Source organism: Rhinatrema bivittatum, chromosome 8 (genome assembly GCF_901001135.1).
Source record: "Rhinatrema bivittatum chromosome 8, aRhiBiv1.1, whole genome shotgun sequence".
Classification (NCBI taxonomy): Eukaryota; Metazoa; Chordata; class Amphibia; order Gymnophiona; family Rhinatrematidae; genus Rhinatrema; species Rhinatrema bivittatum.
This window is the reverse complement of record NC_042622.1, coordinates 41,233,583-41,248,231: the sequence shown is the minus strand read 5'-3', so window position 1 is coordinate 41,248,231 and position 14,649 is coordinate 41,233,583. Positions and strand designations below refer to the sequence as shown.

At 46.6% G+C, this 14,649-nt stretch overlaps 1 protein-coding gene across 1 annotated transcript in view; it reads right to left on the bottom strand.

Moving 5' to 3' along the window:
• LOC115097042 (lysosomal protective protein-like) overlaps nucleotides 1–14,133 on the bottom strand; it is a 36,960-nt gene extending 22,827 nt beyond the window's left edge. The window contains exons 1-7 of the mRNA XM_029612460.1: nucleotides 13,810–14,133; nucleotides 10,515–10,626; nucleotides 10,059–10,109; nucleotides 9,703–9,789; nucleotides 9,149–9,304; nucleotides 6,606–6,697; nucleotides 3,468–3,552 (exon numbers count right to left, since the gene is read on the bottom strand). Coding sequence (XP_029468320.1) covers nucleotides 3,468–3,552; nucleotides 6,606–6,697; nucleotides 9,149–9,304; nucleotides 9,703–9,789; nucleotides 10,059–10,109; nucleotides 10,515–10,626; nucleotides 13,810–13,997 — 771 coding nt within the window. The 5' untranslated portion in view covers nucleotides 13,998–14,133. The remainder of the gene's footprint in view (nucleotides 1–3,467; nucleotides 3,553–6,605; nucleotides 6,698–9,148; nucleotides 9,305–9,702; nucleotides 9,790–10,058; nucleotides 10,110–10,514; nucleotides 10,627–13,809) is intronic.
• Nucleotides 14,134–14,649: the final 516 nt, after the last annotated feature.

The window sequence follows — 14,649 nt, the reverse complement described above, 5'->3', positions numbered from 1 at the left end:
AGTGATGGATTTAGGGTTTTGCCACCCTATGCACGATTGGTGCTGTGGTGTTCCTAACCCCACGCCCTTTCCATAAACTTCAGAAAACAGGGAGCAAGAGCGGGCATTGCATGGGCTGTTTTCACTAGCATTTTAAGGCCCATAGCATCACAGCATTATGTTTAATAGGACTGCTTCCTTAGCAAGAGAAGAGTGGTAGGGTCCAGTCCTAGACACTCTGTGGGCAGGGGAGTTAATGGCACATGCTTGAGAAAGAGTGCTAGTGCTAGTAGAGAGAGTCATCCTTAGAAAGGGAGAGAGAAGCAAAGGTAACATTTCTGATCTGTACAAAGGACTAAAGGAGCAAATTAATAGAGATTTAGGACATCTGAGGCTGGGAAACAAATACCATTCAGCAGATTGGATCTATGGGATAGTGCTTCTTGGAAGAATCATTTCCACAGAGTGCTACAATGATTCCAATCTGTGAAATTTCAAGGGTGATCTACTTATAGCTGGGCATTAGCTATGTTTTTTAGATTTGACTGCTTGGAGAGTAATTTTATTAATGAACATTTGATATTCTGCTTTTTGCCAGTTGCTTAGTTCAACTTAGCTCACAATTTCGTAGGCTAATTCTATCATCCGGTTCCTACTATCCCTGCACTAGGGCCTCATCTTGTCTATATATGCACTGAACACTTCGTGCATATTATTAATTATCTTGTACTTTCTAATTCTTTTATTCCTCCTTAATGGCCTAAATGTACCCTTCCCACCCATCTTATCTACATACAGGTATCTACTCCAGTCTGCTTCCTGTCATAAGGTTGAGTCTCTATATGTGCATTACCACACACTGTATGTCAGCTTTAATGCAATCCGCTGTGTGACTTATGTAGAAAAAGGTAGAATATCAAATGTGCATAAATAAGTCAACAATTGTACCCAAGTGGGAAGAGCATCCATGACCAAGGCAGTAACTGCATTACCCAACCGGAAACTAAAGGAATTCATCCATTCCAGAATCTCTTGGACGGGCTTGTGCATGATAATCACAGCTTAGCTTCTGTAAAGCCTTTTTGCCTGATTGTTCTCTCAGGTAAAGAGCAGAGACGGACAGATCCGTTCCTGGACTCTCTGCGGGGCTCTGAGAGTCGGTCACTGAATGTTCCTACCTGTAGGGTCTTGAAATATGTTCCAACTGTCTATCTAACTATGCCTTATCTTCTTTCCAGCTTGTTGCAAGCTTCCAAGTTCTCTTCCCTGTGATTGTAACTTTGACTCATTCCTACTTATTGTTTATCTTTCGTTTACTTGAATAGTTACCCCAGTTTTTTATTCTTGTTAATTGTAAACCGATCCGATATGGTTATTTACTATGAAGGTCGGTATATAAAACTGTTAAATAAATAAATAAACTATCCCCAGAGACCCGTTCTTATGGCCAGCAAAGGTCTGCTACATGGGTAGGGACCTTCGTTTTCACTTGTTATTTTGCATGGGAATTTCAATGTGGAAAAATGACTCCAATATAACACAGTGGAGAAAAATCAGTAGAAAAATAATCTTTCCACTATTACTGTTTCTGTTCCAACATAGAAATTCCCAGGCAAAATGAAATAAAAACTGAAAACGAAGGTCCCTATAGTATGGCAGCCCAGGCTCACATTCTAGCTGAGTGCAAACTGTATCTGCGTTTCTCTACCAGGCTGAGGGCTCTCCATGTAAACCACACGTATAGGTCTTAATCTCCTGAATTAACTTCAGTTATCAATCCTCCTCCCTCATTCTGTGTAATAACCACCACCCTCTTCTCTACCAAGGCCCCTTCCTCCCAGACCCACCATCACCACCTTCTTCCCCCACCACTGGGCATCCCCACATTATCCTTCTCTCCACTGCAATTCCCATCACCTCCTATATGCTCTCCCCCCACCTCTACCCTACCATGGATCTGTTGCGCCCGTCGGTCGCAGACGGCTGCACCCTCTATTGCTCACCTTTTTCCTGCCTAACTCGGTTCCTTTTGGGAAGATGGCTGCCTCCGCTTCTCCACACTGACCCCTCCAGCGTCTCCTGTCCAGCATGGGCGATAATGTTCGCCATCTTTCTCCCGGAGTCACCTAGGGCATGCACACGCGCGCAGCCCCGTCCTTTACGTGCGTCATGGCGGGAACCTCGGGGGCTCCCCACTGCATGACATCACAAGCTCTGGTATTTAAACTCCATTCACAATTCCTAATACGAGTTAGCAAGGAATCCTCCATGCTGATCTCGCTACGTTACCAGACGCTTCCACTCTGTGTACTCTCGCTCCAGGCCGACTTAGGTACCCGCTCCTCGGGGGCCTTGCCTCGCTCCTGCCTACCCTCTGGGGTTGCCTACAAACTACAAGGACGCCTAAGGTACCCGCTCCTCGGGGGCCTTATTTTGTCCCGGACCTCCGCTCTTCGGGGATTCTCTCCTACTACATCTGCCAGCATCAGAGTGAGTACTACCGCTCCAGTTCTGTCTCTGCACTCGCACTCGTGTGGGAGGAAATTTTATGCTAAACAGAATTGCGAATTCCCACTACACCAATAGCTACCCCCCTACTGCTGTCTTCTATACATGGAGAACAACTTCCAGGGGAGGTCTCGCTTACCACGCAACCCATATGCCTTCGCACAGGGGCCTTACACACTGAGAACATTTCCTTCCTGCTCCTGGAGAAGGCCATTCACCCCGTGGTACTCAGCCTACCGTGGCTACAGGAACACACACCTCAGTTCAATTGGACCACCATGCAGCTTTCTGAGTGGGGTCCTGGCTGCCACGATCGTTGACTAGCCAAAGTTTCACTACTGCCCTGTATAACAACGACTCCCTCACTACCTGGTCTACCACCGCAATATGCGTCTTTTCAGTACGTCTTCTCCAAGCAAGCAGCAGATGTATTTTACATCCGTACAGGACCTTTGATTGTGTGATAAATCTCAATCCTAATTTGGAGCCTCCCAAGGGATGGGTATACCCCCTCTCTGCATTGTCTCATCTCTCTCTTCATAGATCCTCGGCCTACCCCGCACCGCGGACCACTACCGGATCTACTCTCACTGGCTTTTCCATCTAGGCCTGGGTTCTCAGCCTACCCCGCTTCGCGGACCACTACCGGATCTACTCTCACTGGCTTTTCCATCTAGGCCTGGGTTCTCGGCCTTCCCCGCTTCGCGGACCACTACCGGACCCATCTTCCTCTCGGGACCTGGTGAGACTGTGTAACTGCCTTTTCCACTCTGCAGCCTTCAGACGGAACATTGCCATCAGACATCTCCTCTTCCGGCTGGGATCATTACCCGTTCCTCAGGTCACCGTCTACGTTGCAGTATAATAAAAACTAACTTCTCTGTGTCCATCTCTGCTCGGAGGTAGCCTATCGCTGCAAGTCCCTGCAGTGACCAAGGGCCCACGCCTCAATGTCCAAAGTACAACAGGATCAAACTTACTTTTATATTGCAAATTATAGACGTGCTGTCAAAAAAGTTGCACTCTCCATCCTCACAGCACCACTTCTGCAGGCTTGTCCACAGGCTGCAAGGAAGTCATTACGATAACACTTCTTACACAGATGCACAGATACCCCCCACCACAGGTCATCACTGCTTCCCAAATGTTTGTTTCAGAACAGGTTTCTGCAACCCTGGGTTTGCTACCCCACTGCATGCATGGAAATGTAGTTCAACTCCACCCCCCCCCCCCCCCCGTAAGGAAGCAAGGCTGCACATGTATGCATGCAGGGAGGTAAAAGTGGGGCTGGACTGGCCAGTCCTGAAAAGAATGGAGTAAACTGGAAAGCCCACCCTCCCCGCCGCCCTCCAGTCCCCCACCTTCAGACACTGCTAGCTGCTGGCTGTGCAGCTCTCTCTGTCAAACGGCACAAAAGCTGATACTCCCCGATGCCCTGTCCCTTAATACAGAGACACACTTTATCCCACTGGGCACTGGGAGCTTCTCAGTGCTGTTTCCTGCGGGGCTAGGAAGCACCAGGGCATCAGTGCTGGGAACGGAAACATTGAAGTTAAGTGGTGGAAGGCTGCAGAGCTTTGTGTTTTAAACAGTTTTAAGTGAAATATTTCTCAACGATTTTCACATAAATGAAGTCCAATATTTCTTCTGACACCTAAAATGGGCACCCAACAACTTAATCTCCTTCTTTCTAATGAAAGGCTGCCACATCCAGCCTGATAATGTGCTGATGCTTTTGACACAATTGGAACATTGCTGTGCACTTCGATGGCAGGGGCAAAAAGGGGAATTGGATTCAGACGACAGCCAACGCTGGGCCCTGTCCTTTACGGTCTGGGGCACTGAGATGCTGACATTGGGGAAAAGGCATAGGACTGCTTCTACGGCCAAGTCTAAAAGCAAAGCACATAGTTGCTTGATTTTGATTGTAGATATTACTACTCTTACCATAAGGCTTGGAGCTAACCTGTATAGAGTGGCATTTACTAACCGTAACAGAAACACGGGGGTAACCTGCATGGAGCGGCAGTTACTATCCTAAGGAGCTTGCTGGGCAGACTGGATGGACCTTTTGGTCTTTTTCTGCCGTCATTACTATGTTACTATCGGGCCGATACAGTAAAGTCTGCGGGAGAGCGGGCGTTTGCCCGCTCTCCCGGCGTGCAAACCGGCCACTCGCCGGTGCATGCGATTCAGTATTTAAATTAGGTCCGGCGGTAGATCCAGGTAAAAGGAGGCGCTAGGGACACTAGCGCGTCCCTAGCGCCTCCTTTTTGACAGGAGCGGCGGCTGTCAGTGGGTTTGACAGCCGACGCTCAATCTTGCCAGCGTCGGTTCTCGAGCCCGCTGACAGCCACGGGCTCGGAAACCGAACGCTGGCAAAATTGAGCGTCCGGTTTTCGGCCTGACAGCTGCGGGCCAAATTCAAATTTTATTTTTTTTTTTACTTTTTTTACTCTTCAGACCTCCGACTTAATATCGCTATGATATTAAGTCGGAGGGTGCACAGAAAAGCAGTTTTTACTGCTTTTCTGTGCACTTTCCCGGTGCCGGAAGAAATTAGCGCTGACCTTTGGGTTGGCGCTAATTTCTGAAAGTAAAATGTGAGGCTTGGCTGCACATTTTACTTTCTGTATCCCGCACGCATACCTAATAGAGCCCTCCACATGCATTTGCATGTTGAGGGCTCTATTAGGTGCCATGGGTTGGTCGCGCGTTTTCCTCCCCTTACTGAATAAGGGGTAAGGGAAAACGTGCGTCCAACAGCAGGCTAACAGTGCGCTCCGTTGGAGCGCAATGTACTGTATCGGCCTGTATGTTATGTTACTATGTTAAATTTCATGCTACAGGGGCTAGGATGCCCTCTAGTGCCCACTAGAAGAAGCTGCACAGTGTGTGCCGCTGTCTGCACAAGGGGCCTCTGTCATCTTTCTATGGTGCGGGCACCGGGAAAATCCTGAACTACAAATTCCACAGCTACCTGGGGCTGAGGTTAAAAGCAACCGGAATAGGAACATAGTTTTAGATAATGCAGTGGGCGATTAGAACAAAATCATTAAGGTTCTCCATTTGTTATGGTTTGTTTGGAAGGCAATGGATCATTTTGTCCCTCAGGTAGAGGTTCCCATGCTTTTCAAGGGAAGGAGCAAATAGGACATTTCATATTGGGAGAGGACAGAATCTGACTTTGCTGAGCGAGGGGGGTGGGGGTGGACGCAGGCTTGTCTGGCCTTTTCAGTGGTGTCAGCATGGGAGGGCGAGGAGGCAGGGGGCCGGGTTCCCAGGGGTGTGGCAGATAGTAAAAGGTCAGTAATCAATTTTTTTAGGATTTCTTAGAAGTTGGCAACCGTGATTTCCCCTGCAACTGAGGGGGAAGATTGTATATGGCAAACCCCCTCTCTCACCTTCCCTCATCCCCCCAACACTCCCATTTACTCCTTCCCTGATCTCCCCTCATTCCTTCCTTCCTTTCACTCTTCTTCACTCCCCCTCCATTCCCTCTCACTCATGCTCCCTCTCCTCCCCCCCCCCCCCCCCCCCATCTCTTGCATTTTTTTTTATCTTTCTCTAGTGGGGCCTGTTCTCTCCATCACCATGAGTCATGCTGGCTCCTCTACTACTGGCAGGACCTGGGAACCCCAGCAGCCCATTGTTGTCACCACACACGTCTTCTTCCATTTCTGAGGCCTGGGAAAATGTGGCAACCTTTCTGCCACCACTGCGCAGGTGGGGGCCTCCACGGGCTGAATGCGGCTGCCAGAAGTAAACTATAAAAGCATGGTGGGCTGGAAAACGGAGCTCTGCAGGTCAGCTCCAGTACACAGGCCGTAGAGTTTGGGTGTAAGGGCAGCTGGCCCAGGTTGCACACTGAAAGGATCCCCCCATCACCACTTCCAACTAGGGATCCCGCTGACTTGCCCCTGGCCTCACACCCCCTATCTCCTGTACTTCCAAGAGTAAAACAGGCTTTCATCTCTTAGGTGAGAACAAGCAGCTCTTCAAGATCATGGTCGGTATTTTGGGGCCACAGTTAGGAGCTGTGTTGAAGATCTAATACTCTCATTAAATTTCAGATGTTTAAGCAAGAAAGTAAGCCCCCTGTTATAAGGTGTCCTTACCTGGATCCAAAGAGCCCATGGTAATAAGCAAAGTACATCAAGGAGTTTGCATTGATCTTATAACTGATCAGCCCGTTTCCAACAGCAATCCCCTACAAAACAGAAGCACTCAGTTAAATCCCACATCTCATGCTCTACGACCCAATCTCTGCTTCCCTGCTTTCACCCCCACTCAATCTAGGAGACACCGCTCACTACCCCATCTCCCAGTCCTCCTCCCCAAGACCTCTGAGCCTCTTCCTGCTCCTGCTGACCAGCACCTCTCTCTCATCTCCCCCTTGAGGCCCCGGCATGGCACCTCTAACCCAGCAGTTCTTCTTGTCCCTGCTGAATCCATGCAGCCCGCATGGTTCATAGATCAGCCCTTTGAATCAGGTGGTGTTCTGTATCTATGGAGTCTTGCAGGGTTCAAATAACTAATCTGTGAACCCCACCGGAGAGGGAGAGGGGAGGTGCCAATGGCAGGAGGAGTGGTCAGGTTAGATGTGCCTAGCGGGGGTGCTGAGGAGGAGGAGGTGAGAGTGGGATCTTGGGCACCTTGAGAGTTGGGGCACAACCGTGTGTGTGCTCATTTCTAGCAAGGACCCTACTATTACTGTAAACTGCAAAGTAGACCGCTACTGAAATTACCCAACAGAATCCCAAGTAAGTAGCTGAGGATGTTCCTTCATGTGTAATCTGTGAGGAACCTTTAGAAGTGCAAATCACAAGGTAACAGTTTACCTGTAAAATTTCACCAAATTGAAAAAGAAAGTGTTGGGAAAAAATACCTTTGCAGATTCAGTATAATTTATTTTATTTATTTATTTATTTAAAGCTTTTCTATACCGGCATTCATGATACAATCATATCATGCCGGTTTACATATAACAAGGGGTGCAATAACTTTCTTTTAACCAGTGTCGAGGAAATAAAAAGATACAATATAACAAGGTTGTTGAAACTATATTCAAGATAAGGGGAAAGAAATTGTGAGCAAGTTTCTAAAGCTTGCAACACAAGTCGTCAATAGTGATAGTGGGATATTGAGAGAGACTACAAAGTGTATACGTTATCATAAAGACAGCTGGAAATCATTTTGCACCCCGATCTAATAAAAATGTAAAAGAAACTAGCCCAGAATATTTATTTATTTATTTATTTAAACTTTTTTTTTTAATACCAGCATTCGTAAGGAACATCATACCGGTTTACAGAATAACAGAAATGTTAGAAATTACATGTAACAGGGCAATTGCAAAAACTGAGAGCAGAGATACATGGGTGAAATAACAGATAAACAACTAGAGAAAAAATGGTACAACTGTAAATATAATTCTTAGGGAGAGGGAAATTAACATAATGAAAATCAAAATCTTTAGAATGGGGGGTGTCATAATTTTTGGATTAAATACAGGGTTTATACACAAGGTTATGAAAGCTGGGAGAATATACAGGGAGGCAAAGAGATGTGCGAGAGAGGAGAAAGCGAGAAGGGTGCAGGGTGTGATGAAGAACTAACATTTAGGCACACGACGGGGGGATGACTGCTAATCGGGGAAGGCCTGTTTAAACAACCAGAATACCACCAACAGCAAAAGTGGGGAGCTGTGAAACAGAGTGAGACTTTCCAGCTAGGGTTGCCAACTGGCTTTGAATTTTCAGGTCAGGTTGACCCAGTCCTGATTTTACTCCATTGCATGCAGTGAATTGCAGTTCTGATTTACCTATGCATTTCCTCAGAAAAATAAGCGTACAAGTTCCTGTAGGCAATAAGATAAATCCAAGACTGGATCAACCTGTCCTGAAAATCTGGAGCTAGTTGGCAACCCTACTTCCAGCTGCTCTGTGCATCTCCTGCTGAGGTTCCAGAAAACACACACAAAGAGGTAGATCCACTTCAAAACATAATGTCAAGTATGAGCAGCTAGAAGGAGATCTTATGGTTTATTACTGCTTTGTTGCTGCTGTCTAAGCTTTCTCCAGCCCCCTCCACAACTCAGTTACTAATAATGCTTTATTTTTGTGTTTGTTTGTTTTTCTTGCACTTTTTGGGGGCAATATTCAAAACTTTATCCAAGTAAATGTGTGTTTACCTATTCCCTGCGTAAAAAGGCCCTTTGAAGATTGCTCCCTTTCAGGGTGGGTAAAGGGACATGTGCTGTGAAAGAGCCCGCACACTTTTACCCTGATGAAAACAACAAACAGGGGGTTGGAGTTGGGGAGATGTGGGGGACGGAGAGTGAAAGTACACACAAAGATTTCATTTTCATATCTACATGTGGACTTGCCATCTGCATAAACCCACATTTTCAAAGGAAAACTCTAAGGGTAGTTTCCCTTTGAAAATTTGCCTTCAATATGCCCATAGGGTGTCAGACATTGCCCTCTTTAATCTCCTTACCTAAAGTGATTGGATTTCTCAGTTTGGTATGACAGCAGCATGCAGATATCATGAAACTTAACCCATCCTCCCACTAACAGCAAAGTGAAAATACCAAGGAGCAGCGTGCTTGGGCCCTGCTGGAGGAACAGTAGGACCCCATTCTCCAGACACTTCCTACCTTCAGGTCCAGGCTGGAGTCCTGCATCACTAATACAGCGAGGGTTGGGATATAAAAGCCTCCATAGCTTTCTCCAGTGAGGAAGAGCTCATTCTTGCTATATTCGGGGAAGAGGTGGAAGAATTCCTTCAGGGCCAAGTAATTATTCTGCGCCACCTGGGAGAAAACCAGGAAGGAGCAAAAGTGAGGGTCTGCTGCCTGCACCCCTGCTCCCGGACCCCTCACAGCACCAGGCACTGGATACTGCGAAGCCCAGATTGGGGACAGGAATACATCACTTGTTCTAATTTACATCACGGTCCTCTCTGCCAGAAACCCTTCCCTTCTCTCCTCGGATGAGATTCATTGGGTCTCCTAAATTTTATCTCCTTTGAGGCCTCTTCAGACACCACTGCCCCCTCCCTCCAGCTAGAGATATGTCCCAGTGAAATAAATATAAAACAGAGGAATACCTTTTATATAGAAGTATAGTATCTGTGTCCTGTAAAGTGTTTGTAAGCCGTCCTCAGGGAAGGATTGCTTCTCTGTTACAGACCGCTAAGTTCAAAGCTCACCTGTGTGTCGTTAGTGTCATAGTTCTTGTCAGCCGAGTAAGAAAACCCGACCCCTACAGGAGACTCCAGGTAAAGCACATTGGCAATCTATAGACAGAATTTAAAGAAACAAAATTGAGGAACTTTTTATGTCCCTGTAACACTGACATTAGAGGGTTGACGCAGACATTAATGGCAGCCTCCATTCAGAAAGGCTGGGACTCAATGAGACTTTTGACCCTCTTTCAGCCTCTCCAATGCATGGCATCTTGCAGCAGCATCAACTAGGGCTTGCTATCTTCCTGGAGCAGGAGCTGCAGGGCACCTAATGTTCCTGAAAAAGGGAATGATCCAGCAAGAGAACTCCTGGGGCGCACCTTGTTCCAGGCATAGGGGTTGTGCTTCAGAGTTCTGCCATCTGTATGAATCTAAAACAAGAAAAGGAAGAGAGGTCCTTAGAATCAGCTCAGATAGATTAGACAGAAAATGGTGATCATCGGAGAGCGCAAAAGGAAAGAGGAGTCTCATTGTCTGCTAAAATGAAACCTGGGTGACAGAGAGGGGAAACATTAGGGTCTTATATATCTAGGGGGAGCCAGGGTTAGGTGGGGCATCCCTAGTATGTACTCTGCAGTCTGTTTCTATGACCTGCCCAAAGGAAAGTGGGAGAGTTCAGAACATTTAGATATTCACTGGACGGAGAGGAAGAGAGGGAACCGGACTCCAGCTGATCTACTTCTTGTTACTCTTTTGCAAGGGTGGAGAACTGTAGCCCTAGAGAACTACAAAACAGGTTTGATATGGCAACGTCCGAGTCATGAAGAGTCACTGACCTTGAAAGGGCCGTGCTCTGTGAGAAGGCCATCCAATGAGCTGCAGCCAGGTCCCCCATTCAGCCACAGGACCACAGGGCTGTTCCTGGGATCTTCCTGAGACTCCACAAACCTGAAGAGAGACACACAGGCTGAGGGTGCAGTTCTGCCGGACTGTCCCAGCAGGGCTGCCTGTCTGTACGTCTCCTCCCCCACCCCCTCAATAAGAGGTCACTTCTTCCCTGCATCAGCAGGGCTAATCCCACTTCTCCCTTATGGCAGGAAGACAGGAACTGCAAAGCAGGAGAGGAGGCCCGCAGTCTGCTGAGAGATTTTCCCAGTAGAAGAGCTAAAATATGTATTATAAAAAAAAGAAAGCTAATAAAATAGAGTTAACAGCACACACTTTCTGCTGATGTATATTTAAGTAGTCAGCTTTCAGACTGGTGGATCCACATAACAACTGCTCTCCTATTTGGTTGATTTATAATTAAAGTGAGTTTGTCAATCACCTTTAACTCTACATTCTTCAGAAAAATTTAGCCCATCTGGAATTTATTTCAGATAAAATGGATAAATCCTTTCAGCTTTCTTTCTGCCTTTAAATACAAAGATATATGTGTAAATTTATACACTATCGGCCAAATTTTAAATCTTCTGTGTGAGCAAGAAACCGGGGGTTACGCACCCGTTACGCACTGAAGTGCCGGGCCCAGTTAAAGGGGCGGTCTGGGGGCAGGAAGGGGCGGGGCTGGAGGCGGCTAGTACAGCGGCCATTTGCCACTGTACCGGGAAGGGATGGAAGGGATTGGAGCAGTTAGCAACAAAATAAAAAAATCGACAGGTAGGAGAAACGGTTTAGAGGGTGGGGAGAAGAGGAGAGGGGAAGGGATGAGAGGTTAGGGTAAGGGGTAGGGAGGTTAGGGTAAGGGGTGGGGAAGTTCCTTAATTGGCGCAGACTGCGAGACTGTTGCAGTGCGAAACATGCAGAAATCTACCCCCCCCCCTGCGCGCGCCATGCGCACATATGCACACAGATTATAAGATCCGGCGTGCATGTGCACGTGGACCAACAATTTTATAAGATGTACACGGCGGCGCGCGCATGTTATAAAATTGGCGCGTGCATGTGTGCACGCCGGGAAGCACGCAGGCACATGCTAATTTCTACCCCTATAATACCAAGTTTTTCTCCTCTTTTAGAAACAGCACACAGGAGGTTTCATTCTCCCTGATATAAAGGGCCAGATTTCTCCCATTTTGTGTCTATGAGAAAAACCCTTAGTGAATCAGGTACTTAGTGATGTAATAACTGCTGGGTGAGCCAAGAGCAGTTCATTATACTTTGAGTATAAACACATACCTCATATTTATCCAACTTATAATGTACACACATTCTATTGACAGTTTAAACTTATAAAATGAACAATGTTAGAACAGAGTTAAAATGGGTGCCAGAAAGTAAAAAAGTGAAGTAAGGATTGTACTGTTTACATAGGTAATGACTTTTGGAGTATAAAGCAAAGACCGTCCCAGTTTCAAAGCCTCTGCAGCTACTGCAATGGAGTGACATTTGCCTCTCAGGTGGAATCTCAAGGCACCCTAAGTAACACAAATTCCCATGCAATTATCACTGTGGGGGTGCCCTGACTATAGATCAAAGAGCATGAAGAGGAAGAGTAGTGTAGGTGTTAGAGGTTTGGGGCTGATGTCCAGGGAAGCCTCTCCCACTGATGCTCCCTGGGATCTTGGGGTTAGTCCCTTCATCCTTCACTACTTCAGGTGCCAACTCACCCCTAGATTTATCCAAATGCAGCAAATACAGAGGAAATATTGCCCGCGATAAAAAAGGGCGTGGTTAGGTTTATTACCTGGGCTGCCACATCGCATAAGTAATTTCTGCAAAGTGCGATACATTTATCGCTTCACAAGCTGATTAATACAAGAGAGAGAGAGACTCTGTATATATATATACCACTGTAGAGGGGCAATATGAATCAGGGTGGGTTTAGGGGAGTGATGTTATAGAAACATACATACAACACAAATCTCTTCTAATGACTACAAATCTTTAGCGATGCCAATTTTACTACGAATACCTCAGAATGTTTCTGTAACACCACCTCCTTAAACACCCCCAGCTCCTGAAACCCACCCTGATTCAAAGTGCCTCTTTATGGTGATATATATATAGAGAGCGTGAAACTGGCTCTCCCTATGCACTAAAAATACTTTCGCTGTAACGCAAGACTATCACAAGCACAATGCACTGAAAAATACTTGTAGTTATTTCCAGCGCTAAATCATGCATTTCTGTATCACATCGGATGCTAATGCCCCTCAATTCTATTAACTCCGCCCAAACTCCTCCCACTGGAATACTCAATGTGGAATTCGCATACACATTTGTGTTGCATTATTTATCACGTGAATTAGGGAATTAACGCACGTGATAACATCTTAATGCACACGTTAAGGCCCTAGCACGAAATGATAAATGACCCTGTATAATTGTAAGCCCTCTGCGGCAGGGGACTATCTACTATACCCAATTGTAACTTGCTTTGTACTCTGATTTAGAAAGGAAAGTGAAGAAATCCAAAAAAGCCCAAAAGTGAAAGGACAATATCTCTCCAGGCTTGGGGATGACATGCTCATAGGGAACAAGTCATCCTCCTTTTAAAAACAAACATCACCTATTCCACCAAAAGTATCGAAAGAAGATACAGCAAGCTCATTGGGTTGGTAGGATACGGTGAGAAGTCATTAATCAGTGGGGATTTGCTTAGCATCATTTCATGTGGACCATGTTGTACTATTTCATTGTTTTAGGACAAGAATCCCTCTGCCCTGCTTCCTCACTGCAGGGGTATCTCCCATGTTTGCTATTCTGCTGCTAGGAAGAGACATGACCTGGAGTCCAGGGTCAGATTTAGGCACAGGCAACTTAGACATGTGCTTAGGGTGCCAAATTCTGAAGGCATCCAAAAAAAAAACCTGGGATTTTCCCTGCTGCTCTCTGATTTCCAGGGGAGAAACCTCCCACCCCTTGTCCTCTGCCTATGGGCTTTGTAATCCTAAATCCGGCTCTGCTGGCATCTGACCCAGTGCACAAACTATTAATCTGCTAAAGATAAAACTGGAAAGATGAACTCGAGCAAGCAAACTCCTGGGGACAAGAGGCATAAAAGTCAGAAACAGCAGAGAAAGCCGACACCTTGGGAAACTGAAATTTGACGGCAGTCACATTTTTTCTTGTAACCCCGCTAATTAGCAATTAAGCTCAAGAACTAACACCAATAAAGCCATCACTGACCAGTAGTGCAAGTGTATTTTCCCCGGTATGTGCAGATACCCTGAGTACTGTCGGAAGGTCAACTTCATGTCCAGTCCAGGGAGGTCAACGATCTCATCGGCTTTTGGGGCAGACTCCACCTGGAACCGCCCCACCAGAAGGACGGAGAGCAGAAAAGAGGTTACCCGAAAGGGAAGGCATCGATTCATCTCTCAGCCTGCAGCAATTCAGTTATTACAGAACTCAGGGTGCCAGTGGAATCGGTATTGGATGTTGTCCACCTCTCAGCATTCAGAGAGAAGAAAAAATATGGCTATGGGTATCTAAAAGCTGCAGCTGCTTATAAAGATATCAACCACAGAGTCCGTTTTCAAGTGTGTGATAAAATCAAACTGCTAAATGAATTAAAGACCACAGACAGACACACCCACCCACACACACACCCACACACACACACACACACACCCACACACACACACACACACACACACACACACACACACAGCTTTGTAGCAGGACTGACTCAGTTGTTCAGTGGCACATGGGAGACCTGGGTTTGATTCACAGGCGGGACAGGGCTTGAGATGATACGGAGTCAGCGTTCACAGGGCAACACCTAGCAGCTAGATTTAGGGCCTATTATTTGTGTGTCCTAGAGGAAGTCCTGATGTGTGACCTCTGCTTATGGACTGTTTCTGCAATGCCTGTGATAACACAGAGGAAAGTGGAATATAGAATAGGTGAAAAGGACCAGCTGCTGGCTCACTGGCCGTGCTGTGTGCGGCTTTGTGTGAAGCACTGGCTTCTATTTACCGTTCAGGTCTTCTGCTCCCTGGGCTGACCAGGGCTGGGGATGCTGGT